This window comes from Thunnus albacares, chromosome 5 (assembly GCF_914725855.1).
Source record: "Thunnus albacares chromosome 5, fThuAlb1.1, whole genome shotgun sequence".
In the NCBI taxonomy this organism is placed as follows: Eukaryota; Metazoa; Chordata; class Actinopteri; order Scombriformes; family Scombridae; genus Thunnus; species Thunnus albacares.
In genome coordinates this window covers 3,332,640-3,360,549 of record NC_058110.1, presented here as the reverse complement: position 1 = coordinate 3,360,549, position 27,910 = coordinate 3,332,640, and the positions used below count along the sequence as shown (strand labels likewise).

At 42.2% G+C, this 27,910-nt stretch overlaps 1 protein-coding gene across 2 annotated transcripts; it reads right to left on the bottom strand.

Moving 5' to 3' along the window:
• Positions 1–169: 169 nt before the first annotated feature.
• Positions 170–27,578, bottom strand: asxl1 (ASXL transcriptional regulator 1). Of its 2 annotated transcripts, XM_044351279.1 has the most exons (11): positions 27,221–27,574; positions 21,511–21,594; positions 18,829–18,948; positions 16,342–16,543; positions 13,471–13,640; positions 13,132–13,216; positions 12,622–12,788; positions 5,309–5,405; positions 4,691–4,796; positions 3,389–4,349; positions 170–3,258 (listed from the first exon to the last, which is right to left on the bottom strand). In XM_044351279.1, exons 1-11 carry the CDS (start codon positions 27,275–27,277, stop codon positions 652–654), a joined length of 4,656 nt encoding a protein of 1,551 aa, XP_044207214.1. In that variant the 5' UTR covers positions 27,278–27,574; the 3' UTR covers positions 170–651. The 2 variants fall into 2 exon arrangements, 1 of the variants encoding a protein (XP_044207214.1); XR_006403412.1 differs by lacking the exons at positions 170–3,258; positions 3,389–4,349 and having other exon boundaries at positions 4,747–4,796; positions 5,237–5,405; positions 27,221–27,578.
• Positions 27,579–27,910: the final 332 nt, after the last annotated feature.

The window sequence follows — 27,910 nt, the reverse complement described above, 5'->3', positions numbered from 1 at the left end:
ACGCTGATGGCAGAGGCTGCCATGCAATTTGCCTGTTAATCAGGAGGAGTTTCTAATCATACACACACACTTATCATTTTCTTTGTTTATAGCACTGTGCTTAAGTGTAATTACAGACGGGAGTTTAAGGGAATCATGAAATGATTCAAAACACAGACCAGTGAAACAATGTAATTTACTCAATTTAATGGTTAAAAAAATACTTCTTTGCGCAAAGACAACAATAAGTCCCTGTTTGCTGAGCAAACGAGGGGCCAAAACAATGATGGCCACCAAATGATGACAGGTGGAGCAAGATGAGATGAGGTAAATGTTTTTGAGGAAAGAAAACAAAAAAGGCACAATTTACAATCAATCATGCCCCAATTTCACAATAATTATAACAACAACAATAATAACAATAATAATAATAATAACAATAACAACAATAATAATAATAATAATAATAATATCAGTACAACTAAAAAAAATCTGAAAATTTGCAACAACAAAAAATACAGACCAATTATATAATACAAGGCAAATCTTGCCCGACAGCCTCCTCCTGTGTGCTCTACCCTAATCAGGCTTCTGTACATGCTGGAGCCCCGCCAGTCCTGCTGCTGATACTGTACAGATAGCAGTTCTACAGTGCACAGGGACTTCCACATACTATCTGACCACAAGACATGACACACAGAGTTTGGAGGGCCCAATGCAATCGTCATGGCAGAAGGCACCACAGCCTTGGCACATGATCATGGCTTTGAGACGACACGAGCACTTGAGCGCCACCTCCTCGGCTGTACTGTCAGTAAAGGCCTGGATGCTGAGGGTGGTCTGGCCAGACGCCAAGCGGGGGCGCAGCTGGAGCACGCTGTCTGCCACGCTCCGGGAGAAACCGCCGTTGTCCATCACTGACACATTAGCTGTGTAGCTTACTCCTCCCACACCCTGCTTGGGGAGCTTCCCATACAGCTGGAAGGGAAGGGAGGAGGCAGAGGATGAGGGCGAGGGGGAGCCAGAGGAGTATGGAGCTTTGCTGTGCTCTTTCTTTGCCATCCTGGCAAAAGTCATCTCCATGTTGAGGAGTCCCTCCATGGCTCCTCCACTCAGGTAGTTGTCCGCAGAGCTCCCAGGCTCCCTTTTATTAACACTCAGTGGTACAGTTGGGGAGGATTTGGCAAGAGCTTGGCAAGAGGGCCTTGCACTGACTTCATTCTTTACACTGGGAGCAGGAGATGGCTGTTGTTGGTGAGCGTGGGGGAGCTGAGACTTAGGGGGCCGCCAGTTTATCTTAATAGTAGGCATCACTTCTGTGGGACAGGGGTCTGCATGGGAAGGAGAGGGGCCATTAGGCATGGTCCTGTACACTGGCTGGGGCCTGTCTGGAGTGGCCCCCTGTGAGGGCTGAGGACCAGGAGACTCTTTGATAACTGCAGACTCCACAGCGGTCTGAGAGCTAAGGTCTGATTTACTTCTGGAGGAGGAAGTACTGGAGGAAGATGAGGAGGGTGGCAGAGAGGTGATGACTGGGACAGCCCCGGGAGGCTGCTGGGACTGGTACTGTGATGCGTCTGGGGCCTCCATCAGACAGGAGACTGGGCAGCCTATTGGAGACTTGCTGTGGCTCTGAGAAGTGGCAGTCAGTTCTGGGCTAAGAGACTGGGCTGAGACCTCAGGTCTGTTGCGAGGCCCTGGGGTCCTTGCCACTGCTGGTCTGATTTGGGGTCCTGACAATCGGCTGATTTCCAGCCTGTTGGCAGAGTGTGAGGGTAGAACTTTCTCCAGGGGCAGGCTGCCCTGTAGTAGCTGGGTGACCAAAGGGTTGTTGGCCTCCACACTGGACACTGGTCTGGCTGTGGTGGTCAGTCTCTTGGAGGCAGCAGCAGTTGTTGGGGAAGTGACAGAAGGCTTTAAACCTCCATGACAATCCTCTTCAGCAGAGCTCTGTCTGGAGGCTCTGCAATCATCTCCAGGTTCCATTTTGACCACAACATTGGTGTCCCTGAGTGCCTGTACATGGGCTGTGGAGAGAGACTGGTGGTCCTGGTAATGGGGGCAGCTGTGTTGAGGGTGAGGCAGGCCGTTTGGGAAGCAAGGCTGAATGACGGTCTGACCATGGCGGCTGGACACATGGGCCTGGATGACTGGCTGCTGGTTTTGGGGTGGAGGGCTGCAGATGACCAGCTGGCCGTTTCTCTGGGTGCTCAGTTGGGGGCACCAGTCCTGGTCAGGCTGCTGTTGCTGATCCTCCTGGCTTTCATTCTCACAGTCTGAAGCTGTTTCTGTGGAGTCACTATGTGTCCCAGCCTCATCATCTTTCTCTCCAACCGAGGAGTCCACATGTTGAGGTGAGGACACGTCTGTTTGCTGTCTCACTGTAGCTGAGTAAGAGAGTGCCTCCTGGAGGTCAACACGGTGGGAACCATGCTGGATAACACCACCCAGTCCAGCCTCCTTCCCTTGTTCTTTCTCTTTGGGCTGACAGGAGCTGGCCAGTGACTGAATAACATCCACACCCTGAGCCCCGAACCTGGGAAGGGAATCTGGGATGGAGGTTGTGGCCAGTGAGGGTTTTTCACATCCCTGGTCAACCCTCTCTGAGGGGGCAGCAGCAGACTTAGTCACTTGGCTTCGCCTAGCTGGCTGAGTGGTTATAGACTCAGATATAGTGTCAGGCTCTGGAGAGGGTAAGTCGGCTTCCTTGTCTGTGAGCCCATTGCAGGAGTTCTGAGCACTGGTTGATTTTGCTTCTATTTCCTCTCCAGCCTCTGCCCCCCTACCTGCCTCCTTTCGAGGAGGGCTTGGGGTCTGTGGGGGCTCCAAGGACATGGAGGTTGAGGTAGTGGACAAGGAAGGGGATGGCTGGCGTGTGACCTCTACATTGAGAAGCTGTAGTTGTGTTCCAGACGAATTAGCGCCTGAAGACGATCCCTGCTCCTCCATCCCACCACTTCCCCTTCTTCCTCCTCCTCCTCCGGGCTCGATAGGTCCTGGATGCTCTCGCGCTCGTCGTCCATTGCTGCTATCCGGTAGCCCAGCAGTAGGCCGCAGCCCGACCCCGGTCGGCCCTGCCCCGTCGCCAGAGGCTGCAACAGCAGCAGCGGCCTCGCGCTGGGCCCTGGCTTGCTGGGCGCGGGCTTTGATGTCTGCCAAGGTGCGCGCACCCCCCGTCCCCGACCGCCGCGAGCCCTCACCGGGGGGCACGATCCGGGGGCAGATCTGGTAGGTAGGGTGCCCTTTGACCCAGGGAGGTTTGATTCTGGACAGTTGAATCTGGGGCAGAGACACAAGAACAGTTAGTCAAACTTTACATGGAAACAACTAATTTAGGGAACAGGCACATTAATTTTGTGAACAGAAAAAGGAGCCTCAAACCCTTTAGGTTTAGGCTGGAAACTCTTACCCGAATTGGTGGCACCTTGGGCTCTTCGGTTGTCGGCTGCGGCTTCTCCGAACGGACACTGTCAATTGTGGTACGAAAGGACTGACGGTTGTCGAGCCGTGGCCTCTTTTCGGGGAAGCTGGAGAAGGCCTGAGTCTCATCTGGCCTTCTCTTCTGCTCCTTGAGCTGGGCGCTGGGTACAGGAGTGGTGGCTGGGCTGGCCGAGGGGCTGCTCTCACGGCTGCTGGTGGCGGTACCCCCTGTGATGGAGGTGACCACGGAGGCGGTGTCATCCAGGGGATCGACAGCTACTGCAGCACTGGAGGACGCTGAGGAGGATGACGAGGAGTCTAGGCCTGCGGCAAAAGCTCCCTGTCCATCAGAAGGTGAGGAGGCAGGTGAGGAGGCAGACGAAGAAGAGGAGGAGGAGGACGAAGGGGACGAGGTGGAAGCCAGTACAGGTGCAGCCTCTTCCGGGAGCAGGCGGGCCGTAACTTCGGGCTCTTCGTTGGCGCTGGTGGAGGTTGGGCTGGGGCTGGAGCTGGGAGTGGGAGTAGGTGTGGGGTCTGGCAATGTGACTGGTTCTGGAGTGGGGGAGGACTTTGGCTCAATGGAGGCACTCTCCGCTGGGAGCTCCACGCCACACTCTGTCTGCAACACCACTTCACCTTGAATCACTGTGTTGTCAGAAATGGGAGAGCCAATAGAAACTGCTGAGGTGTTCAGAGAAGCACTGGCCTCAGCTGTTTCTGCAGACTGCAGGGCTGAGGGGGTGGCCTTGCAGAGGGTCCGACGGGCCCTGCGACGCAGGTCAGCCCGGGTGCGTCTCCTCATCCTGCCGTCTCTCCTCCGCCGACCCACGCTGCGTCTCTTGGGAGCACCAGTTGCCACCACAGCCACATCACTGTCCAGCACACTGGCTGCAACTTCACTGGCTTCACTCATGGTTAGCTTTAGGGACTCCTCTCGTGTCAGGCCAGACCTACAGGTACACAAACTACATTTTAGCACATTGTGGAAACACTGACATTCATCTTATTCACACAGTGGCCATAACTGATGTAGGTGATGTTAAAGTTGTCTGACACTACATGCAGGACCACAGGGCAGATGGAAATAAATGGCATGCAGTCAAAAATGACTATTTACAAGTTTTTCTGAATAATGGTTTTGATATTTGCTGTCACTAATGTTTGGTCAACTAATAGATGTTAACAATATTCTAACTATTCTAAATAATCTGAATCACCTCAATATGACAAAAAAAAGTGGCTGTTGTATAAATAATCAAGTCAGACTTGGATGAAATGAGTTGGTGCTTACTTTTGCCCGTGGTACTCTTCAAAAAACTTCTCCTTCCAGGCCTCTACTTTTTTCTCTTTCTCCATTTCCTGCCGGAAACGCACCTGCATCTCATGGGTGAACTCACCTAAACAGGTCAAACACACGTGAATGTTTAAAAGAGCAGCTCCGCAACTGAACTTTTTGGAACTGTATACCAGTAAAAAAAAAAATTTTTATAAACCTGACTTAGCTGTTCTTCACTTGTCAAAATAAGCAGTGGGTGTTCAGTTGTAGTTAGGTTGTAAGACAATGCTACCATCAGAATTGCAAAAGGTAGGACATTGTCTGAATCAGGTCTCTGAATGGACTGATTCACCAAGATCATGCAGATGTAGTATAAGTTGTGCATTTCTATGACCTTGGTTTCATTCACACTACTTGAAGAATGCTAGAGCACATTCTTGCCTTTCAGCATAGATTTCACTGTTGGTATTTATGATTTCCTCACCTTCTTCATCACAACCTTCTCGCTACTTTTTGCTGCTGTTATCACTAGTTCCTTTCCCACCGTACTCAATGCATTACCATCAGGTCTCATCTGATGTGACTTTTTAAGCCTGGCAGAAGTCTCTTGTCGATGATTGAGGAATCATTTACCCTCAGCCAGCCTTTCTTTCCAGCTCTGGGAGGCATGGGTGAAGAACTCATTGTTGAGGGCAGAACTACTCAGTCTGGCCATACCGTCAGGTCCAATCTGCATGGAGAGAGGATATACTGTAGTGTGCAAATAGCAGCAAATGAATGAAATGAATAATGAATACCTGAGGAATAGCGAGGCCTATGCCTCACACACACATCAAAATAATCCAACCACACCAAAAATGACAAAACAAGGCTTGTATTTCACTGTCTGTGAATTTGAGCTGAGCTTAACAGAAATTTAAAAACAATGCACATGTAACTCATGTAAACATTCTTGCACAACAAATTTACATATTGCATGCTGGCATTCTGTCAACACAGAATATTATGACTGTCAGTCACATGTCCAGATAAAGCAGTGATCCATATTTGAGCCTTTTTCTCTTTTGATTAACAGCAACTGGTGACATTTCTGATAGCTGATAGCGACACAATTAAACACAATTAACACAATTAAAACCCATTTAGCTGGGACTTCCGGACAAGTGGCCATGATGGTAGCAGCTTAACTTCAGAGCTCCCCGATCCTTGCTTAAAAAAAACGCCTTCAGTTAAAGCTTTATCAAGTGCTATATGAGGTTCACAAGGCATTGATACTATGACGCTCTCAAGGAAGTAAAAGATGACATAAAGAAAACAAACAGTATAGATAAACAATAGACGAAACCGAAAATCAAATTTCAGAAGCAGAAGAAAGAGTACAGGGAATGGAAGAAGCTATGATGGAACTGTTGAAACTACAGGTCAAGAGGTCAAGAAGGGACAACATCAGAATCCACGGTATAGTAGAAGGATCGGAGGATAATTCCCCAATGATGACAGCGTTTGTGGAAAACTTAGTAAAAGAGAACTTGGGAATTCCTGATAGAGCTGATCTAAGGGTTGAAAGAGCACATCAGGCCCTTGGTGGAGAGAGCTGAACACCACGGCTAAAGACTATACTTTTTACTCTGCACCACATACATCCCACTCAAGTATTGATTATTTCTTTATGTATAACAAAGACATCAACAGAATAAGGTCCTGTAAAAGTAGATTGAGGGATTTATCTGATCATAGCCCTGTCTATATGGAACTGGATACTAGTAGTAGGACAAAATCATTCTCATGGAGACTAAACTCAAATAAACTATTCCCCCTAATGCTGTGGGACACCTGCAAAGCAGTGTTGAGGGGGAAAATTACTGCAAAAATGTCACTTCAAAAAAGTTAGACAAGAGAAATTAAACAAATTAGAACTGGAATTGGAAAATCTAGAAAGAAAAAATAAAGACAGAACCAAAGTAAGTACTAACCAACAGATCACGGTAATAAAAGATCAAATAAATGAGATATACACTTTAGATATTCAGAAAAAACTGACACTTCTGAAACAAAAATACTACAAAATAGGTAATAAATCAGCTAAACACCTGGCTTATAAATTAAAGAAGCAACAAATGGAGAGAGTAATATACAGAATCAAAGATTAAAGAAGTGAAACATAAAATTCAGAAAATTCACAGCTGCTTTCAAAAATACTATAAAACTCGATACTCCCGGAAATACCATAAGGGAGCCCAATTGACTGACTCTCTCCTTGATTCTCTTAACCTTCCTGAAATTTCTGATGAACAGAACACAATTCTATTGGCTGACGTATCAGCTGAGGAACTGGAGAAGGCAATATATATAAGACTCAAAACTAATAAATCCCCAGGAACTGATTGTTATACTGCTGAATGGTACAAAACTTTTAAAGAGTCACTATCTTCATTGCTATCGAGAACATTCAATTGGGTACTCCAAAATAACCGAAATCCCTCCGTCTTAGCAGGAGGCGGTGATAGCAGTAATACCAAAGGAAGGGAACGATAGGCTGGACTGCTCCAATGATAGGCCAGTCAGTGTACTCAATCAGGATTATAAAATTCTCACTTCAATTTTACCAAGAAGACTTGAAACAATTCTACCAGAGATTATCAATTTGGACCAGAAAGGCTTCATAAGACAAAGGCAAACCCAGGACAATATCAGACGTACACTGCATGTAATCAGTCATATAAAAAAGAACAATGAGGAAGCTGTTATACTAGGGTTAGACATGAAAAATTTGTTAAGACAATACAGGCATTATAGAGTAAACCAACAGCTAAGATAAGGATGAACGGGGGATTGTCAGGCACTTTTGAGTTAGAACGGGGATGCTGACAGGGCTGCCCCATGTCCCCACTCTTATCTCTCTCTTATCTACTCTCTTGTGGTTTTTATAGAGCCTTTGAGCCAGTGAACGAGACAGAACAAGGGAATAAATGGAATTAAGATGGCTCAAGAAGATCGAAAAATAGCTCTATTTGGGGATGACATTTTAATATACCTGGGGCACCTGAATACCTCCTTCCCAGAATTGACCACAGTTAACAGAATATGGCTCATTATCAGTATACAGACTAAATGCCCACAAATCCCAGGTACTCACATTCAACTACATCCCAATTCAATATGTTAGAGACACATTTAAAATAAACTGGGAATATGAGGCAATGAGGTACTTGGGAGTGGACATTCCCAAAAACCTTGACAAAATTATAGCAATAAACTATGAACCTTTGATCTCCACGATTAAATCTAGTTTGACAAGATGGAATCTGTTGCCCTTCCTAGATTAGTACAGAGAGTAGAAACAATAAAAAATGAACATATTACCAAGACATTTATATTTGTTTCAAACCATTCCAGCCAAACTCCCAAATGAAAAATTCCTAGAATTGGACAAATGATTTTGAGATTTATTTGACAGGGAAAGAGGCCTAGGATCAGGTTTAAGACTGCAGTTATCTAAAGAAAAAGAAGGGCTCTCCTTCCCAAACATTAAAAATTACAACCAAGCAGCCCAAATAAGAACACTAATCTACAGTGCTGTTTGAAAGTTTGTGAACCCTTTAGAATTTTCTGTATTTCTGCATAAATGACCTAAAATGTGATCAGATATTTACACGTCCTAAAACTAGATAAAGTGAACCCAATTAAACAAATGAGACCCCCCCAAAAAAAATCAACTTTTTCATTTATTTATTGAGGAAAATTATCCAATCTTACATATTTGTATGAGGCAAAAGTATGTAAACCCTTGCTTTCAGTAATTGGTGTGACCCCCTTTTGCAGCAATAACTTCAAACAAGTGTTTCCAGTAACTGTTTAGCAGCTCTGCACATCAGTTTGGAGGAATTTTAGCCCAATCATCCTTACAGAACAGTCTCAACTCAAGGATGCTGGTGGGCTTCTTTGCATGAACTGCCTGCTTCAGGTCCTTCCACAGCATTTCTATAAGATTAAGGTCAGGACTTTGACTCGGACATTCCAAACCATTATCTTTCTTCTGTTCTAACCATTCTTTGGTAGAATGACTTGTGTTAAGGGCTGTTGTCTTGCAGCATGACCCACTTTCTGCTGAGTTTGAGTTCACAGGCAGATACCTTGGCATTTTCCTATAGAATGTGCTGGTACAACTCAGAACTCATAGCTCCTTCAATGATTGTAAGCTGCCCTGGTTCAGAGGCAGCAAAGCAGCCCAAACCATGATACTACCACCACCATGTTTCACAGATGGGATAAGGTTCTTATCCTGGAATGTGGTGTTTACTCATTGCCAAACAGATTTCTTTGCAGGGCATCCCAGACTCACAATCGATTGTCATCTCATTGATTGAAACACCTGACTCTAATTTCACCTTCAAATGAATTGCTAATCCTAGAGGTTCACCTACTTTTGCCACGCACAAATATGTAACATTGGATCATTTTCCGCAATAAATAAATGAAAAAGTGTAAGGTTTTTGTCTCATTTGTTTAACTGATGTCTCTTTATCTAGTTTTAGGACTTGAGTGGAAATCTAATCACGTTTTAGGTCATATTTATCCAGAAATAGAGCAAATTCTAAAGAGTTCACAAACTTTCAAGCAGCACTGTATATATGTAACCCGTCTTACAAAGCAAAGTGGAAAGAGATAGAATGTCAGATATCAAGTGACATACCACTGCAAGCTATAAGAGGCGACAGGGCACTGTGCACATATGTTAGAGAGGCTAACCCATGGATAAAGATATCACTCAAAATTTAGTTTTAATGTGATAAAAACCAGACCAAAGAACCTTACCATCTGATAAAATGGATAGCCTATGACTCAGATTTTATAACCAACAAAACAGTTGCTATATTTAAAAAATGGGCTGAAAATGGACTCATAAAATACAATGACCTCTATACAAGAGGAACACTGAGGAACTTCCATGAACTAAAAAATCTGTATTGAAATGGATTAACGAATGAAGATTTCTATAGGTTCTTACAACTTAGACATTACATCGGGAGAACATTAAAAAAGGGAGACTTAAACAGGATAAATCAGGGCTTTTAAAAGGTCTTCCTAATGAGATATAAATCGATATTTTGAAGTTATACAATGGGCTACAAGACTTAAGGGGAGAAGAAACAACATATATAAAGGAAAAGTGGAAAAAGGAGGGTAATTTTTGCATGACAAGAGGGAAAGTGGGAAAGATTAAATAAACAAAAATGGAAAAGTACTTCAGCCCATTCTTCAAAATGCTAGCACAAGAGTTTTTTTTGTTTTTTTTTTAAACAGACACTTCATGTTGGAGAGCCTGTGGGGAAGACAAAGCAAACCAATGTCATGTGTTCTTGTGTTGTCTACCATTCCTGCAATATTGGGAAAAAATTAAGACTATTATGGAAAAGGTACTGAAAACGACCATTTTGATAACAACAAGCAAAAAAGCTCTCACAAGAAAATGGTTAAGAACAGAAACTCCTATGGTTGAGGACTGGATGGGAAAACTAACATTTGCTTTAAGACTTGCACAAAAGAAGTTTGAGAGCTTCTGGAAATCTTGGACAGAATATGTATCCACATTTAGATCAGACTTTAAGTAAATTAATATGAGGAAAGTTATACCCCTAAGTTCCCCTATGGTCCCAAGCTACTCTAGTTACCTGTTTAGCTTTTGAAGGGACATGGGTTGCTTTTTTTTTGTTTTTCTTCCAGGTGTACTCATACTAGGGCTGTAGTCAGTCAATGAAAATCTGAAAATCGTACATAATCTTCAACTAATTGATTAGTCGCGGGGGGATGGATGTAATGGGACAGAGTGCACAGTGAACTCAGCAGCCACACATTTCTCTGTTTTCTATTTCTCTGTTTATTGTCTTCAGGTTAGGCTAACCCATTGTTGCTAACTTTGGAGCTAACCTCCTTCACTTTTCCAGCACTTGGGGAAACAACAGACGTGACTTTTTAGCATTTATTAACTGACACACTGTAGTCTGTACTGTACATTTACTGCCAGACTGACAACTTACTACTAACCTTTTCCTCTGCTCCGCTCGCATCCACCGTCATTTCTTTGCCACTCACTCTTTCCCACTCGCTACGCAAACACACTACTCAATGCCGTACTCCTTAACGGTGTTAAGGTACCAATAGTTTCCCAGGCAATGACACAGAAGTTGCCTCACGTACCGGAACAGCGCTGCTCAGAGACTCCCAAACGTTGTGATAATTATAGGAGAAACACTGATTCAGTAAACATTCAGTATGTTCAGTAAACTTTAAAAGGTAATTTGTTAGTCTGTCCCTCCCCCTGCAGGAAATAATGGATTAATCCTGGAAAGCTACTGATGTAGCACTTTTCTCCTTATGAAAGTAACATGGAGATTATTCGACCAATGAGAATTTAGTCGGACGAGAACATATCGACCAACTAATCGACCAGCAGACTACAGCCCTAACTCATCCACGATTAGACCCCAACGTTTATTTATTTATGTATTCTTACTTTAGAGTGAGTTGTCCACTAATCCGATGATCGGAAGTTCAATTCCCAGCTCCTCTAGGCCACATGTCAAAGTGTCCTTGGGCAAGATACTGAACCTCAAATTGCTCCTGTGCCATTAGTGTGTGAATGATTAGATTCCCTCTGATGGGCAGGTTGGGACCTTGCATGGTAGCCCCTGCCATCAGCGTATGAATGTGTGTGAATGGGTGAATGTGACTTGTAGTGTAAAAAGCACTTTGAGTGGTTAGAAGACTAGAAAGGTGCCATACAAGTACAGCCCATCCATTTACCATTTTTTCTCCACCCACTAAATATTTTGTCTCACCTTCCCTCTCCCCGTCCCTATTTTATACTAATTTACTCTTTATTTACACATTTAGACTTTCTTTCTCAAGGAGCACAAACATGCATGCACACCAGTGCTATACTCTACTCTGAGACACTCTGGAACTTCCCACTTAAGAGTACTACCATATACATACTATAGCAATGGGGTTTTTATTTATCTATTTATTATTTATTATGTATATATGAGGCTTGAATACAGTCATCGGAGGATGTTTTGTCGGAGCTGGTAAAGCTTCAGGTGCAAACAGAGGCTAAACTGACTGACTTGGGGAAAAAGAAAGCTGAAGAAAGCATGACATCAATGATTGCCTTTGTGGAAAAGCTGCTAATGAAAGGTTTGGAGCTCCCTTCTTCTACAGCGCTAAATATCAAGAGCGCGCACCAGTCGACTGCTCTGAAACCGCCGACTGAAGCCCCGCCAGGATCAATTGTGGTCAAGTTTTCAAGCCACAGAATGAAAAACAATGTGCTTAAAAAAGCTTGGCAGAAAAATTTCCAAGGAAAAAGGGCACACTTGGACCACGACTATACACGAGAGTTGCTGAGGAAGTGGAAGGAGAATGCAGAAGCGAAAGCTGCACTAAATAATATAAGATTCCAGATTCCATTCCTGGCCAGACTGAGAGTGTTTTATAAGGACGGCTCAGTGATTTACAGCTTGGCAGAGGAGGCAAAGTAGGACATGGCAGAGAGGGGGATACCGGTGGTGGTTCTAAAAAATCCAACTTCCATTTTGGATCAGATCAACCAGCTGACTTGTGATTCAGCGGAAAGCAGGGGAAGCAGGGGAATACAAGCTCTTTTCAAGCTTTTTTGCATTCTATAAATTACACTGAAATGCTGAAAAGATGGATCATTCTGTAAAGATCTAACTAATGATGACTGTGTAAATTGCTGTTTTAATACAACATGATAAATAAATAAACAGAATTTTTTTTTTTTTTAAATCATGATTTTGAGAGAATTTGCAGTTGAAAAAGAGGCAGAGCAATGGTCTAAGGGGTTTTATTATTTTTTTGATTTCTATGACTGAGTGTGATAGTTATATCAGGGTATGTAATATGATGACAGAAAAACAATGTACCTGGCGGTCCACCTCTGGCAGCAGCTGCAGCAGCTGCTGCTGGGAGTGCGCAGGGAAGGCTGAGAAGGTCCTCACATTAATGAGAGCCCTGATGTTGGTGTTGACCAGGATGGAGCCTGGTGTTTCAAAGTCCACATCCACCCCTCCTCGGCTTCTCTTCATGGGCCCTGCCGCAGTAAAAAGCACCCCTTTAACTCAGACACTCAGCCAAATGCTAAAGCTATCTCCAGATTTATAGCACCAAAGACCACACACACACAGTGACATTATCCTGGCCCGTGTTATCTCTACTGGATGTCTTGCCTTAGTAGTTGGTAAATGGATTCAAATAAACCCATTTTTATTTTCTTGGCAGTGTGCTTTACATCTTCTCTTTATTCATTCTAGCGGTTGTGTTTATACATTAAGGTAATGTTAACGCCTGACCTGTCAGGCTGATCAGGATTCAGTATTTTGAATACTGGTTCGTTATATATGCTTTTGCTCTAAGGACAAACAAGTGGTTCTTACCTGAGGGAACATGCTCTCCATTCACTTTAAGAGGGGTGAGGACGACGCGAGGCATCATGACCGCTTTCTTCCTTTGCCTCCCTGACTGTAGCAACACAGAATGGTAAGATGGTCACAGTTCTACAGTCAGTATATAGTCTTCCTGTTCTTCTATAGATCAAGCCCAAACACATGGTATGACTGAGAGACATGGCAAATGACTGTTTTAAACTTGTTAAGATAAATCCACAATCAACTCTAAAACAGAAACAGTACACTGAACGGCACTGAATAATTGCTGGTAAATCCTTGACTAATGAACATGTGTTATTTCCCAGTGACTCCAAGCATGGTGCTGACCTGTCTGGAGCGGCTCAGTCTGGTCTGGGCGTGCTGAGCATGTTGGGTCTGCTGTGTGTCAGTCCGCCCCTGCTGTCCTGCTGCTCTGCTGAGGCGGGTCTGAGGCTGGCTGCTGGGAGCCTGCAGCTCTGTGGAGCAGGACGCACTGGACGAGCTCTCATCAACCGAGGCTGCGGGTCAGGGAAAAACACAGTTACACATGCACAGCATTCATAAAGCCTAGAATGGTCTTTCATTTTCTCATCTAGAAATACTGAGTTAAATCATTCCCTGGATTGTTGAGATGACCACATGCACAGAAGTAGTGGTTCTCTGTTAGACTGGAGCTTTGGATCAGTAGAGCTTCATGCTCCTGTTCCTTCCACAGTTGATGTGCAACACTGAGCTTGGCTGATGACATGGTGTGATTAATACAGATTAAGCTAAACCACTGTTAATGAAAGTTGTTGATATAAACACAGCAAAGATTGAGGCTACTTCTCCTCTCTGCTAATGTGTCAATAATGAGTTACAGGGGAAAAGTTACCCAAAAGAGGCTTCAACACAAGGCGAGTAACGCTGCTAATGCTACTTCAAACTGACCCAGAGGTATCGTGCCCATTCAACTTAAGGAGGAATGTGCCCCCGCAAATATTTGAGATCGGATGGCTTTTGAAATTGTTAAATTCTATTTTCACAACAAGTATTTTTAATTAGATTTAGTAATATAGTATCAAAACAAAAGTCACTTTTCTGTGTGTCTTTATAGTTAAAACACACAGATAACAATAGTTATCCAAATCTTTATGTTTCTTTTTCTTCATTCGTACATTTTTCGCAACCTTTCAACTCCATCACTTTCAGCTATTTCAACCATTCAACTATCAAAATGTTCAGCTCTTGAAGGACATTTATGTGTGTGTTCAGCTTTTTTATACCTTTTATACTTTTTAAAATATTCAGCTTTTTCCAAAAAAATTCTGCCATTGAAATGAATGGACGGAATGTTCAAATCCTCTTCAACCCACCCCACTTTGACATTCAACTACTTCCACATACTTTCAGCTAGAGATTTCATTTTAGCTTTAAATGGGTCACAAGACTTTCAGCTATTAAACTTGTGTTCAGCTTTTTGATATCTTGTACGGTTTTTACACAATCACAGTTCAACTTTTATGAAATTTTCAGTCCTTCTCAGAATTTTACATTAGTGTGTATTGCACGGAATGTTCATACTAAGAGTGCGTGATGTCACTCATGACATCTCTTCAAAACATTATGATCTTACTTCCACATCTTACACTGTACAAGCACAATTTATACAAAAAATGTAGACAAACTTGTCCTCTCTCATCCAATGTTACTTCCATTAGAATAGGACTCACGGTTTTTGAGTAAATTGCCCGAAAGCACAGAGAGTGCTGTCCAACAGTCTCATTCACTCCAATGTAATCTGAGGTGTGAAATTCGTTGTCAAAAACGGAAATGATGATCAAATATAAATTATCACAGCTCCTTTATTTTAAATCATACAGAAACATATCCTACATCAGTGTCGCCACTGAAGTCTCGGGTCACTCATGCTGAAGACATTTTTTCACTGTGACTTTTAATTTTTGAGTTATAGGAAGTTGTTCGTGCCTGATTTTGGCCTAGAAACAGATTGTCTCCCCAATTTTCAATCACTCAGAGGGGTGCACGGTCACCATAGCAACCTGTGCTGTGAAGCTATTTTTAGACCTGTTTTAAAGGTTTATTCCACCCAAATACTGAGTTCTGTCTAAATACTTGTAAGTTTAAAGGTTCATTCCGCCCCAATACTGCATTCTGTCTAACGCTTTATGTTTAAAGATTCATTCCACCCAAATCCTGCGTTCTTTCTAGCTACTTAGCTCTAAAGGTTTATTACGCTCAAAAACTGCTTTCTGTCCAACTACTTATATGCATTTGTTCTTTCAGTCTTTTCAGGCTGTTTATATTCCAACTTCCATCCTTGACAGCATTTTAATTTAGCTTTTTATAGCAATATATTTCAACTCTGCTTCTTTATCTAATAAAGTTTAGCTTCCAATGTTGCCAGTTTTACGTTTCAGCTTCCAGGATTTTCAGCAGTGCAGTGAAATGCATTTCACCTTTCAGCTTCAACAAAATTCATTTCAGATTTCTGCATTTTCAGCAATGTTTTGAAATTCATTCCAGCTGTCAGCATTCACATGCATTTTCTGCAGGAAATGCATTTTCTTGATTTGGATAGTGTGAATGCTTGTCAGCATTCACATTTTTGAAAAATGAATAGAATTCAATGTGTCTGTCTGACTGACTGACACTTTATTAATCCCAAAGGGAAAGTAAAAGCATAGAAATAGGCAATACTATATAAATAACAGCAGTAACCACAGTTGGGGTCAAAAATTCTATTGTATTGCCAACTGGTGTGCACATGACAAGATATAAAGCTAAGATACATCGGCATAATTATAAAGGAAAAGGTGGTAAGATTAGAGTCGACATCAGCAGGAGACACAATCAAACAGATGGGACTATGATCAGTATCTACATCAGTGAAAGCATACTGTGCTAATGTATGTAAGCTGGTTCACTGCCAGGATGACAACTGCACGGTTGTTGGGATTTAGATAACAGCAGCATCCACACAAACAAAGACAAGGTCTGCACTATTGCCAGGAGTACTCTGTCCTCATATCAGTATATTATCAAGAACGATCTAATCCAACCTTTTCTTCCGTGGAAAGAGAATGTTTTTTTTTTTGTTTTTTTTTTTTTTTTAAATCTTTCCATATGGGTCTTTGTAGCTCACATGTAAGAGTAGGTCACTGGTGACCTAAAATTTCTGGAGAACTGGTGTAGATAATGAGAGGTCACTGGTGTTACCATCATTGTCTCCGCTGGCAGCAGCAGTGGTCTCAGTGGAGTCACAGCTCTCTTGCTCAGTGGCTTCAGTGGGGCCAACCGAGGCCATGGCCCCACCTGCTGCTAGGGTGCTGCTGCTGGAGCCTGGGGGGGCAGTGCCGCTGGCTGGCTCTGTTGGTGTTTCTGATTCTGATGTTGTCTTTGTCCACTGGAGGGCATTTTTCTATGGCACATGAACAGTACAGAGTTAGCAGGTCACAGTATTCTCTGCATGTGTGATTCAAATCAAAACGTTTTTTCCTATCAGTTGACTTTGTGGTCATGCATCATAACCACTGCTACAATAAACTATTCCATATTATATGATTGAACCCCTTAGGGGTGTAACGGTACGTGTATCTGTACTGAACCGTTCGGTACAGGACGTTTGCTTCGGTACGTGACTTTCCTCAGTTCGGTATGTTCTGTGACCCAAAAAATGACGTCAAACTAGAGTGCTTGTTCCACCCGGAATGCTTTGGCAGTACACAACTGGCTGGCTTAGCCGAGTTACCCTAGTTACCCATGCTCATGTAGTGGCGCTGCTGTCAGAATGACAAATGAGAGACCTGAGCTGGACGATCCTCCCGTGACATTGACCGAGTGCAACGCTATTATTAAAATATGTGCTGTTATCTCCATATTTAAACAATATCGTGTGTCTCTGTCCCCGTCCCCTCTCTGTGATGGTTGCCTTTGAGTGAAGCTGTTTGGAACATTTATAAACAGATCTGATTTCCACCTTGGTTGGATGTCGTAAGAACCAGTTCGGAGCAACCATAAATCATCAAAAAGCAGCTGTCAGCAGGTGTCCCGACTACTTGAAGGAAAGAGGAAAGTTTTCCTTTTCCACAGCAGCACAACTAAACTGTTTCAGTAATATTTACGGCTAATGAGACATTGTTGGATGTTTACATTTTTCAAAATAAAAAAGGACTAAAATGTGATTTTCTACCTTTCTTTGTCAGTTTGATCCTGTAGTGTACATATCCTTAAAAGCAATTATAGCCACCAATCAATACTGGCTTCCTTTGGTGTCCATAATAATAGGTATGTCCCGATCAAGTTTTTTCACCCTGATCTAAGTCCTTTAATATTGGGTATCAGCAAAGTCCAATCAGATATTTGTATTGATTTAAATATACGTATATGGACACATTAACAGCTAAAGCTACCAAATCTGACACAAGCTACTTGATCTAAATACTTAAGTGTGTACTGTATAAAAATATTTTATTAATAAGATTCCATTATTGATATGATAAGATTGAAAGTTTAAAGGCCTAATATGTAACTTTTCCACATTAAAATGTCTAAAAACGCCTAAACCTATGTTATATATTTTGTTGAGTTGTGTACTTATATTATCCCAAATGTTTCCAACAAGATTCATATCAAAAGAAATCTGTAATTTTAATCAAGTTAACGGTCCGTTTCATATGGTCGCCTGTCAATGCCATCATATCCCCTTTGCGCATGCATCAGTGTGTTGGTTGTCTCCCAGAAGTTGTCATAAATTGACTTTTTATCCTGTTTTACACCAGATTTTTACAATACACTTTTTAGATCTTGGTTGTTTTTAACTATATCTTTTAACTGGATAAAGGATTTTAGTCATTGGACGTCTGGATCTCAAGTTATCAGAGAAACAAGCTGAGCAAATGTTAGCTGCAGCTCGGCTCGCAGCCCCTCTGAACGTCCTGTGGCCACCGAACAACGTGGGAGATTTTTGACGTCAAACTGCTTTATTCAGTATTTTTTTACCACTTTTAATCACCAGGTCAGTTTCTTTTGGAGAGGAGGTGATTCGGCTCTTGGTAAAAACCTCCTGAATGTCTGGATCTTAAGTCATCAGAGAAACGAGTCGAGCAAGCGTTAGCGGCAGCTTGGCTTGCAGCCCCTCCAGATATCCTCTGTCCGTCAAACAGTGGGAGAAACAGTTATTTTTAACATGAAACTGCTTTATTCAGTGTTTTTACCAGTTTTAATCAGCAGGTCCCTTTGTTTTGGAGAGCCGGGAGCTGAATTATCTGCTGATCTGATAAACACTGAAGGAATCCTAACCAGGAGACGCAGTGGTGGTTTAACAACTACTCCCATGATCCCACGCTACTGAACAATGTCATCAAACTCCATCTTGTGTTATTGTTTGATTGAGAGACCCCTCGCAACAGAAAATTACATATTTTGTGTTTAACTGGATAATGCTACTCCTGATGCGATCCTCCAGAGAGTAGATGTCTCACTCTGGTGGAGTTGTTTGAACTACAGAAAGTCCATTTGCTATGTACAGCGGTATAACAGAGTGGAGTGGTCTTTGGAGTGGTCCAGATACCAGCTGCAAAAAGCATTTTTAACATGACAACAGACAAGTTAAATTTTGTCTTGTCATAAAGTTACTCACGGCATTAACGTAAGCTGATATGACCTGCCAGTGAGCTATTAGACAGAAGAGGATCATTTGAATACCTTGAGAGTAAATAGGCTCATCCGTCCAGGCAGCTTGAAGAAGATGCTGTTCTTAACTCTGTCTCCTCTCACCTGAGAGTGCAGCATGGTGACCAGGCAGGCCAAAGGAGCTGTGCCACTGCGCACGCACGCACAAACACACACACGCACAAACACACACACACACACACACACACACACACACACACACACACACACATATATACAGAGTCAGACTGAAGCCAAAACCAGTTCTAAAGACATGTTACTGCTACCTGGTGCTGAATTTAACATCAATGTACAATACAAAAAGCTTGCCATAGCAGTCCATCTCATGAGGGTAAGGGTTGGGCAACAGAGTGATATACTGCACACCATGACAAAATATAAATATGCCAACTATCAAAGATTTTCTACACAATTTATACTGTGCTAGTGTGTTTTTTTTAATATATCAACAACATGACAGACAGTAACTTAGACTAGTATAGCATATACTAATACTAATATATACTAATATAGCATATACAAAGACAAAACACTTCATGTGATATAACACACTAATAATACATATTTAGCAATTTGTTATATTTTGCCGTGACTGTTCTTTAATACTTCAATATTGGATTTTTATTAGATTTTTGCATCAGTGTGATGAAGTATTTTTTGCTAATCCAGTGCAGTGTTTCCCCTATAATAGTACAGGCCTGAACGAGAACCCCCGCCAGGCCAAAAAATATTTTTTTAATGCTTAAATTAACACCAAACGTCAATTCAGACTCAGATTAATAGCGTTTAGGAGCAGTGCTGTTTCGATATGCAAGTTAACGTCTGTGTTCTTGCCTGGGTGACTGCAGGTAGTGTAACTCCTTTTAAGGAATAGGGCGGTGCGTAAGCAGTGGTTAAGCGAGAGAGCGAGTGTCGGAAAGGTGACGGTGAATGCGAGCAGAGCAAAGAAAAAGGTTAGCAGTAAGTTATCAATCTGACAGTAAATGTACAGTACAGGCAGCAGTGTGTCAGTTAATAAATGCTGCAGCTTGTCAAGACCAAGAAAAGTCACGTCTGTTTTTCCCAACTGCTGGAAAAGCGAAGGGGGGTGAAGGGTTACTCCAGAACAGAAGGTGGCGGTAAAGCACCCAATACGCTAGTTAACTGCCATTATAAACCAAAAAGATTTTTTTTTCCAAACAGAGTGGTACATCCTGTCAGCCGAGGTGTTTCCTATCTGTGCAGCCGAACTTAGCAGCTCCTCGACGGACTGTTTCAAACTGACGGTCCCGGTGCTTCCTCCGCAGGCTCCACTTCACGCAAGCTGCCCGTCAGACTCGCTGCTTCTTCCCACTTTAATCTGAATAACAAACCGGGGCTGGGTGCTCTGGTTGGATCCATATGGAGAGCCCGGGCTAACGTTAGCTGAAAGGCTAGTGGAGCGTTAGCCACAGCATGAGGGAGGAGGGAAGCCCCGATTCTGCATGTGGATCCAAACAGAGCACTGAGCCCTGGTTTGTTATTCAGGTTAAAGTGGGAAGAAGCAGCGGGTCTGACGGGCAGCTGAGTGAAGTGGAGCCTGTGGAGGAAGCACCGAGACCGTCAGGGTGAAACAGTCCATGGAGGGAAGCACAGTCAGGCGGCGGAGGGGATGGCAACAAATTGGCCTCTCATAATTGGCAGAAATGGCCGATGCTGATATTTAATTTTAGAGCTTTTATCAGCTGATACTGATGATGTGCCGATAATATCGTGCATCCCTAATGGATCAACCTAACCTGCAGACGCTTAACAGAGAAATAGAGAACAGAGAAATGCGTGGCTGCTTATCACCCCCCGCCAGGCCAAACCAATCAACTTAGGGGACACACTGCAGTGGAAGCATTTGTTAGATACTTATTTTATCTATAAAAAAATTCTTAATAGATGTTGCATAAACTTTACTATATACAATGTATATTGATATTATGATGTCAAACTACATTTACCGTGACCATATCTCCTACTCCTAATGAAGACTAAATACTTTTCAAAGTATAATTTGGTTTTGTAAAATACAACACTGAACAATCAGCACAAAGAAACCTCCGTGTTACTCTAAAGTCCTCAAATCTTCTGTTATCTACAACCTAGAATTTCAAACTTTTTACAGACATTGCAAAGATTTTCAATCTGCTTTTCAGAATATTTTTTTTTTTAAATCAAATTTCTTTGATTTTATTACAGCGTCATAGGATGAGCACAGTACAAAGAATCAATTTTCTTCTAATTAATTCTAGGGAATCTTTTGTTACTTTTAAAAAGGTGGCAGCCATTCCTAATTTTAGAACCTTGTTATTAAATTGTGAAGCCCCTGTTTTATGCCCAGTCACTTTGCAATGGCTCAGTCATTTCATTTCCTTTGACACAATTCCAACCTACCTCCTGTTTAGGACAGCAGCAGGTCACATGGTCCATGTAGGAGGAAAAGAAAAAAAAGAAAAAAGAAATCAGTCATAACCACACCGATAGACATATTTAGTTGATGTGTATGCTGTGTGATCAGTTCACTGTTTGCTAAAAATACAAGATATGTACATAAGATATTCAATTGCAACACTGGAATAATGTGATTTTCTTTTATGTGTGTGTGTGTGTGTGTGTGTGTGTGTGTGTGTGTGTGTATGTGTGTATGTGTGTGTGTGAGTGTGTGTGTGTGTGTGTGTGTGTGTCTGACCGCATTTCTTTCAGCCCCTTGGTCTGGATGACATGGAGGATTTGTTTGGGAGTCATAGGAGCATCAGAGAAGTTCTCCAAAACCTGGAAAACAACCACATTGTTTTTACCACACAAACTGACAAACACTTCTGCACTAGTTCAGAAAAAAAGCCTGAATACAAGACAAATTAAGGTCAATCCCCACTCAAGAACAAGCGCCAACTACGCATCTCCTAATGAAGTTACATAATCAACTACCTCAAAAATCATCTAAGAGCTATTTTAAAGAAGCGATTCACTGCCAAAAATACAACAGACAAAATGGGAATAAATAGCATCAACTGGAGGCCTACAAAACAGCAGCGTTTGGGAGAGAGAGGGGTAGAGAGAAGCAGTGCAGGGTTTTCTCTGGATCTTTTTGAGACAAAGGTGGCAAAAGATGGAGAATGTGTGCGGTGTGGTGTCCATAGAGATTTAAATGTTATACCAAGATGACAGAGGTGATTTCGTAGGCCTGGGATGATATTGCTTATCTCCTGACTCAATACTATCATGATACTCGGGTGCCGATTTGATTCAATATCGATTCTCAATTCAAAACCGAATCTTGACTGAATGAATAGAAAAGAGGGCACTATTTTGCCAAACCATTCACTGGTGTTCTTATTCCACTGAAATACAATATGAAACAGAACTGGCGGATAACAATTTTGAAGATGAAGTACAAGATAACTCGTGTGCGCTGTGCGATGTCCGGGTGCTGCACTGAACAAATGAGTTCCACCTTTATCGTTCCGTCGAGATCACATGCTGGAATTTTTCAACAAAGGCAGCGGCCAGTAATACAAAGGCTGCCCACCTTTGAGTTAGACAGGCAGGAAAAACCTTGGCAGTGTTAGTAGCAGAGCTTAATTTGTAAATTTCATGTTTCAGGAATGAGGAACCTGCGGAGATTTCCCATTCTACTTAGAGCTCAACTCATTCAAAGGTTTAAAAGAATCTGATAAATAGTTGTGACCAAGACACTGTAAGTAAGGAGCAAAATAATCTTCAAAAACTTCACACCAACAGAAATTATGAGCATGTTTGAAATTAGCAAACGGCTGAAAATTTAATTAACACCAATAACAACTATAAACAACACAAATTGTTAAAGTTAATATAAAGCCTGTAGGACTTTGTTTAAAATCTGGACTATACTGTATGTAGCCGGTATTATGAATATTATGTGAATTTTCAATAGTTACAATAAATGTCATCAATAACTATTTTGTCTTTTTGTATTTATCCTTCCTCCTTTGTTTCAATCTATTCCATGCAAGCCGCAGGAAAGCTTTTTCAGCCAGCGCTGATGTCAACATATTGCCTGTTAATCCAAAGTTCCCTGTTACTGATTGGGCGACACATACGCAGATAAAGATATATCTGTGATAAACTAAAATATTCCATAATATTGGCCTGGCCAGTGCCCCTACCATGTTTATAAGAGGAAGGTATCATGCTTCATATTGCAATTTAATTTAACAATTGAGCATTGAATATTTTATATATGTTTTAAGATTTTATTTTAACATTGGACATCTTGAATGTTGTTTTCATTTAAGATCATGGGCAAAAGTTCCTTGATGCACGTTTTTTACAAAATATATGGAAAGCAAAGTTTTCTTTGGCTCCTTTTTTTTTTTTTGCTGACCCGAAAAATGATCCGATCTGTGACTCATAATCGTGATATGATCCAAACCGTGAGTTTTGTGATCCGTTGCACTCCTACCATACATGTATATTTGCATACATCTTTGCCAAATTCTACTGCTGATGAAACTTTTTCAATAAAAATTCACTTATCTGCTCTGCTCTGGGCACATCCGCATTAAAACCTCAAAAATTAAAAATGCGTCTTATTCTCTCTGTTTCGGCCTCAGTCCAAACTATGCTGAATAGAAAGAGTAACAAACCCTCTCATGTCCACCCCTGGCTCATTCCTTAGTGTTAGTCTATGAGTGAGTGTTAGGGTCACTACTAGCCCTTTTTCACACAAGAAACATTACTAGTTTTGTCGATCTGTTAAACTAACTAACGGCTTTTTGACATTCAGACATAGGTGCCTGTTACACAAATGTTTTTTATGGCTTTATTCAGACATGACAGGTTCACTACAGACAGAGCCATGGTGCTTGCTTTATTTGGTGTCTGGATTTAAATCTTATTTTGATGTTGAAGCCTTAATTAATGACATTTGTAAATGCTCGCCCCACTTCTTAAGTTAATCCCATAATAGATTTGATCATTTATTAGAGAATTCTGGCCTCTGTTTAATAAAGCCAGACGGTGCACAAAGCACAAAATGACAAATCAAGTCAGGACTCTCGTTATCTACTATTTTCTCACATGCTGTATGTAAAGTGCTTGGCTTGCTATTCAAGTAATGAATTGAAAATTAAAGGAGGAAGTGCTGGTCCTCTTTTTTTCCCCGCACCCCAAACAAAGATATGAGAAGAATCTCCTTTATTGTTTATGTTGTTTCATGTCTGAACGGGATGCAAGGCTATTTTGCAATAAATAAAAGTGGAAGTTGTTGGATGTATTGAACATACACTGTAATTATATACTTGAGACTTGCTTATTTTATTTTATTTTATTTCTTTGACTGTAAAGCACTCTGTAGCTGGTGTTTGTGAAAGATGCTATATAAATAAACTTTGCTTGCTTGCTTATGCCTCGAGAAAAACCCTGACATGTGGATGTTTTTATATTGTTCCAGATTGAGAAGTTGTTAAATATACTTAACTAAACTTAGCACAAAAAGTAAGGAAATTTGTGTTTGGTAGATTATTTCGTTGTTGTAACAATGCTTCTTGGCAATAAATCTTATACCGTTGGAAAGCCTGTTTATTTCCCTTTTTAAATGGTGCCACATTTGTAAGGAACATGCATTTGTGGGATGAGAAGCAGAGCTGAGTATGTGGGTTGCACCCATGAAAAATTTGCCAAATCTTCTCTGCCAATGCCAAACAGCTTGTTTTGCTGTTGCTACTGACTCTTGTTTTGAGCTTCTGGTACCCCCAGGTGCTGCCAATCAGGTGCCTGACTGGCAGCACTTGCTACAGTGGTCAGTAGGTGTCTGCTCCAAGAATCGGCATGCCACGTTTGACTGATCTGGATAGGGCCCGTGCGATAGGGCAACTTCAAGCTGATGTTCCGCAAAACCAAGTTGTGGCATTATTTGGAGTGAGCCCTAGTACCATCTCCAAAGTAAAGGCAAAGTTCCATATAACGGGTGATGTCAAAGACAGGCTGCGAAGTGGGCGTCCCAAGAAGATGACACCCCAAGAAGACCGTTTCCTCACCCTGTCAGCACTTAGGTACTGTAGGCTGTCTTCTATAGATTTGCAGTCAAGGTTTGCAGGACAATATGGCCGACGGCTCTCTGCTCAGACAATCTGGAAAAGACTGCACGCAGCCAATCTCTGGTCTCATAGGGCTGCCAGGAGGCCTGCCATGACTGCCCCTCACTGTCAGGCCCGTTTGCGCTGGTGTCAGCAACACATGCACTGGAACCTGAACATGTGGAGGAACATTTTGTTCAGCGATGAGTCCAGATTCTGCCTATGGCCGTTGGATCATAGGGTCAAAGTGTGGAGAATACGCAGAGAGCGCTATGCTGATTGCTGTACCGATAGAGTAACATCTTTTGGTGGTGGCAGTGTGATGGTGTGGGGCGGCATCTCCCTCACTAGAAAAACAAGGCTTGTCATCATTGGAGGAAATCTCAATGCAGAGAGATATCGAGATAAGATTCTGCAACCAGTGGCAATCCCATATCGCCACAGTCTGGGACTGAACTCTATCCTCCAAGATGACAACGCTCACCCCCACAGAGCGGGCTTTATCAGAGACTACCTCCAGAATTAGGGAGTGGAGAGGATGGAATGGCCTGCCAGCAGTCCTGACCTCAACCCCATTGAACACTTGTGGGATCAGCTTGGGCATGCTGTTCGTGCCAGAGTAACCAACACAACCACGTTGGCTGTCTTGCGACAAATAATGATTGAAGAATGGGATGCCATCCCACAGCAGTGTGTGACCAGGCTGGTGACCAGCATGAGGAAGAGGTGCCAGGCTGTTGTGGCTGTGTATGGTTCTTCCACATGCTACTAAGGCTCCTGTTTGTTAAATGAATAAATTCTTAAATATGTCTTGTTTCTTCAAACTTCAATCATCCAATCCACCAAACACCAAACAAGAGTCAATGGCAGTATAAGCTGTTTGGCATTGGCAGAGACGATTTGGCAAATTTTTCATGGGCGCAATCCACATACTCAGCTCTGCTGCTCATCCCACAAATGCATGTTCCTTACAAATATGGCACCATTTAAAAAGGGAAATAAACAGGCTTTCCAACAGTATAAGATTTATTGCCAAGAAGCATTGTTACAACAAAGAAATAATCTACCAAACACAAATATCCTTACTTTTTGTGTTAAGTTTATATATGGTGAGCTGCAGCACAATGAGGAACATAAACAAGAACTGTGAAACTGAATCCTTCCAATGTATTTCATATACAGTGAGTATAGAATATGGATATGCTTTCAAAAAGTCCCAACCATTCCTTTAATTGATTTTCTGTTTTAACAAAATGAGTGAATAGCACAACGTATTATGCAACACAGTCATCTTTAGAAATTTATGAAACTGTACCCTACTAAGAGACTGTAAATGTGGTTTTCTGTTCTTCTCGATGAAAATCTGGACATTCTAATTTCACTTTGGCTCTGCACTTGTTTATGATATAGCAGCTATATGAAGCTATAGAGAAAACAAGGGTGTATCTGTCCAATAGAAGCAGCTAGTGAACCCATTGCCCTCACACTGAGGAAAAACACTAAACCCAGTGGAAAAAACACACCTGACTACAATTTTACACAATCTTGAACTTACTTATTTGTCCGACATTTGGCTTACCGCTGTTGTCAGTTTGCCTTTTAATTAAATAAGTTGATTTCCTATGGAAATAATTCCCACCTAGCTTAGCTTACAAATGTTTCATGTGACTAATAGTATTTCCTATCTATTGATAATGCCTCTCATGAATATTCCACAGAGGCAGGATGATTAAACAACCTATGACAGGATTTATTTATTTTCCTGCACCACTCGGTGCCGATGTGGATGTTCAAGACAGCTGTGTTAGTAGTTAGCTTTTAGCTTTGGTAACGAGAGCGTGCATTACGCTCAGTTTGTTACTCTTACACGAAGTTGGCCATTACAGCAATGTTACATTTAACTAACCATTTTGCTCTCATGATGAGCATTAACTTGTCGTAGTGCTGGTTTATCTTTTAAATTACTCGGGTTGCTCAGATGGTAATTGGCGTGAGGCTAGCTAGCTTGCTGCCTAGCAAACAAAGACCTCAAAACCGGAGAGGTGGATGTTAGCGTGCTAGCCAGGGTTAGCATGTCGCGTTGCATGGCTCTCTATGTCAGCAGCCAGAAAGACATGCAGCAAACGTAAAATGTGCCTTCTCGATAACATTTAAACCCAATATAACCCGCCTGCCGGCAAGGTTTGTGCTGCTGTTACTAGCTGGCTGGTATCACAGCAGAGCCCCGGCGGTGGTCGTGAGGAGAATATCCCAACACAACAACACATCTGTAGCCATCACTTCACACCAATCCACACAGAAATCACATGCAGCGAGTTAAATGCTCAAAACTGGCTGTTTACCATGCGAGCCGCCTCCGCCCAGGTCCGCTCCTTCTTTCTCTTTTGTTTGTCCTTCATTTCCTCTGCGCTGGTGTCTGCGGCGAGCCTGCTGTGTGTCTGCAAAGCAACCTCGGTGGCGGTTTAGCTGCTGAGCAAAATGGCTAACTACGTTATAGGTTAACTGTGTAGACCCAAAACAAGGTGTTCCTTTTAGCTCGGGACGATGCTACGGTGTCTGCTAGTCTCTGATAACAGTCGCTATTATGCCTAAACTAGCTCGACATGGTCTCGCTGTAGCATGAAAGCAGTGAGACCCGGGCTGGCTGTGGTGCTGCTGCAGGACAAGCCTCTCTGGAATGCAACAACCAGGTCAAAGGTCAAACCCTCCGCAGGAATGCAACAAAACAATGTCCAGCCCTCTGTATGCAAATATTACATTTGAACAGATGCTGCATGTAAATAATCGTATTTGATATCAGAATAGCTTCGTTTTGATTGAGCCTTCCAACCCCCAGAACATAGAATATATTACATGTTATCTATATAAAATATAACTTAAGTTTATCTGTTAGAATAGCAAAATGTTTGATTCACAATCTAGTTTAAAACATAATAATATGAAAACTGATACGACTGGCTGCAGGATCTATTTTTCTCTGCACATATGAATCCACTTCTCTGGTACTATTGGATGATGACCACAGACAAAAG

What these genes read in the sequence shown, in the direction of transcription:
- asxl1 (XM_044351279.1), bottom strand. Translation starts at nt 27,277, where the DNA reads ATGAAGGACAAACAAAAGAGAAAGAAGGAGCGGACCTGGGCGGAGGCG. An exon ending in TGGAGAGCATGTTCCCTCAG is followed by an intron (nt 12,789 to 13,131) that starts GTAAGAACCACT and finishes TTACTGCGGCAG; the next exon opens with GGCCCATGAAGAGAAGCCGA. An exon ending in CCAAGGTGCCACCAATTCGG is followed by an intron (nt 3,259 to 3,388) that starts GTAAGAGTTTCC and finishes TCTCTGCCCCAG; the next exon opens with ATTCAACTGTCCAGAATCAA.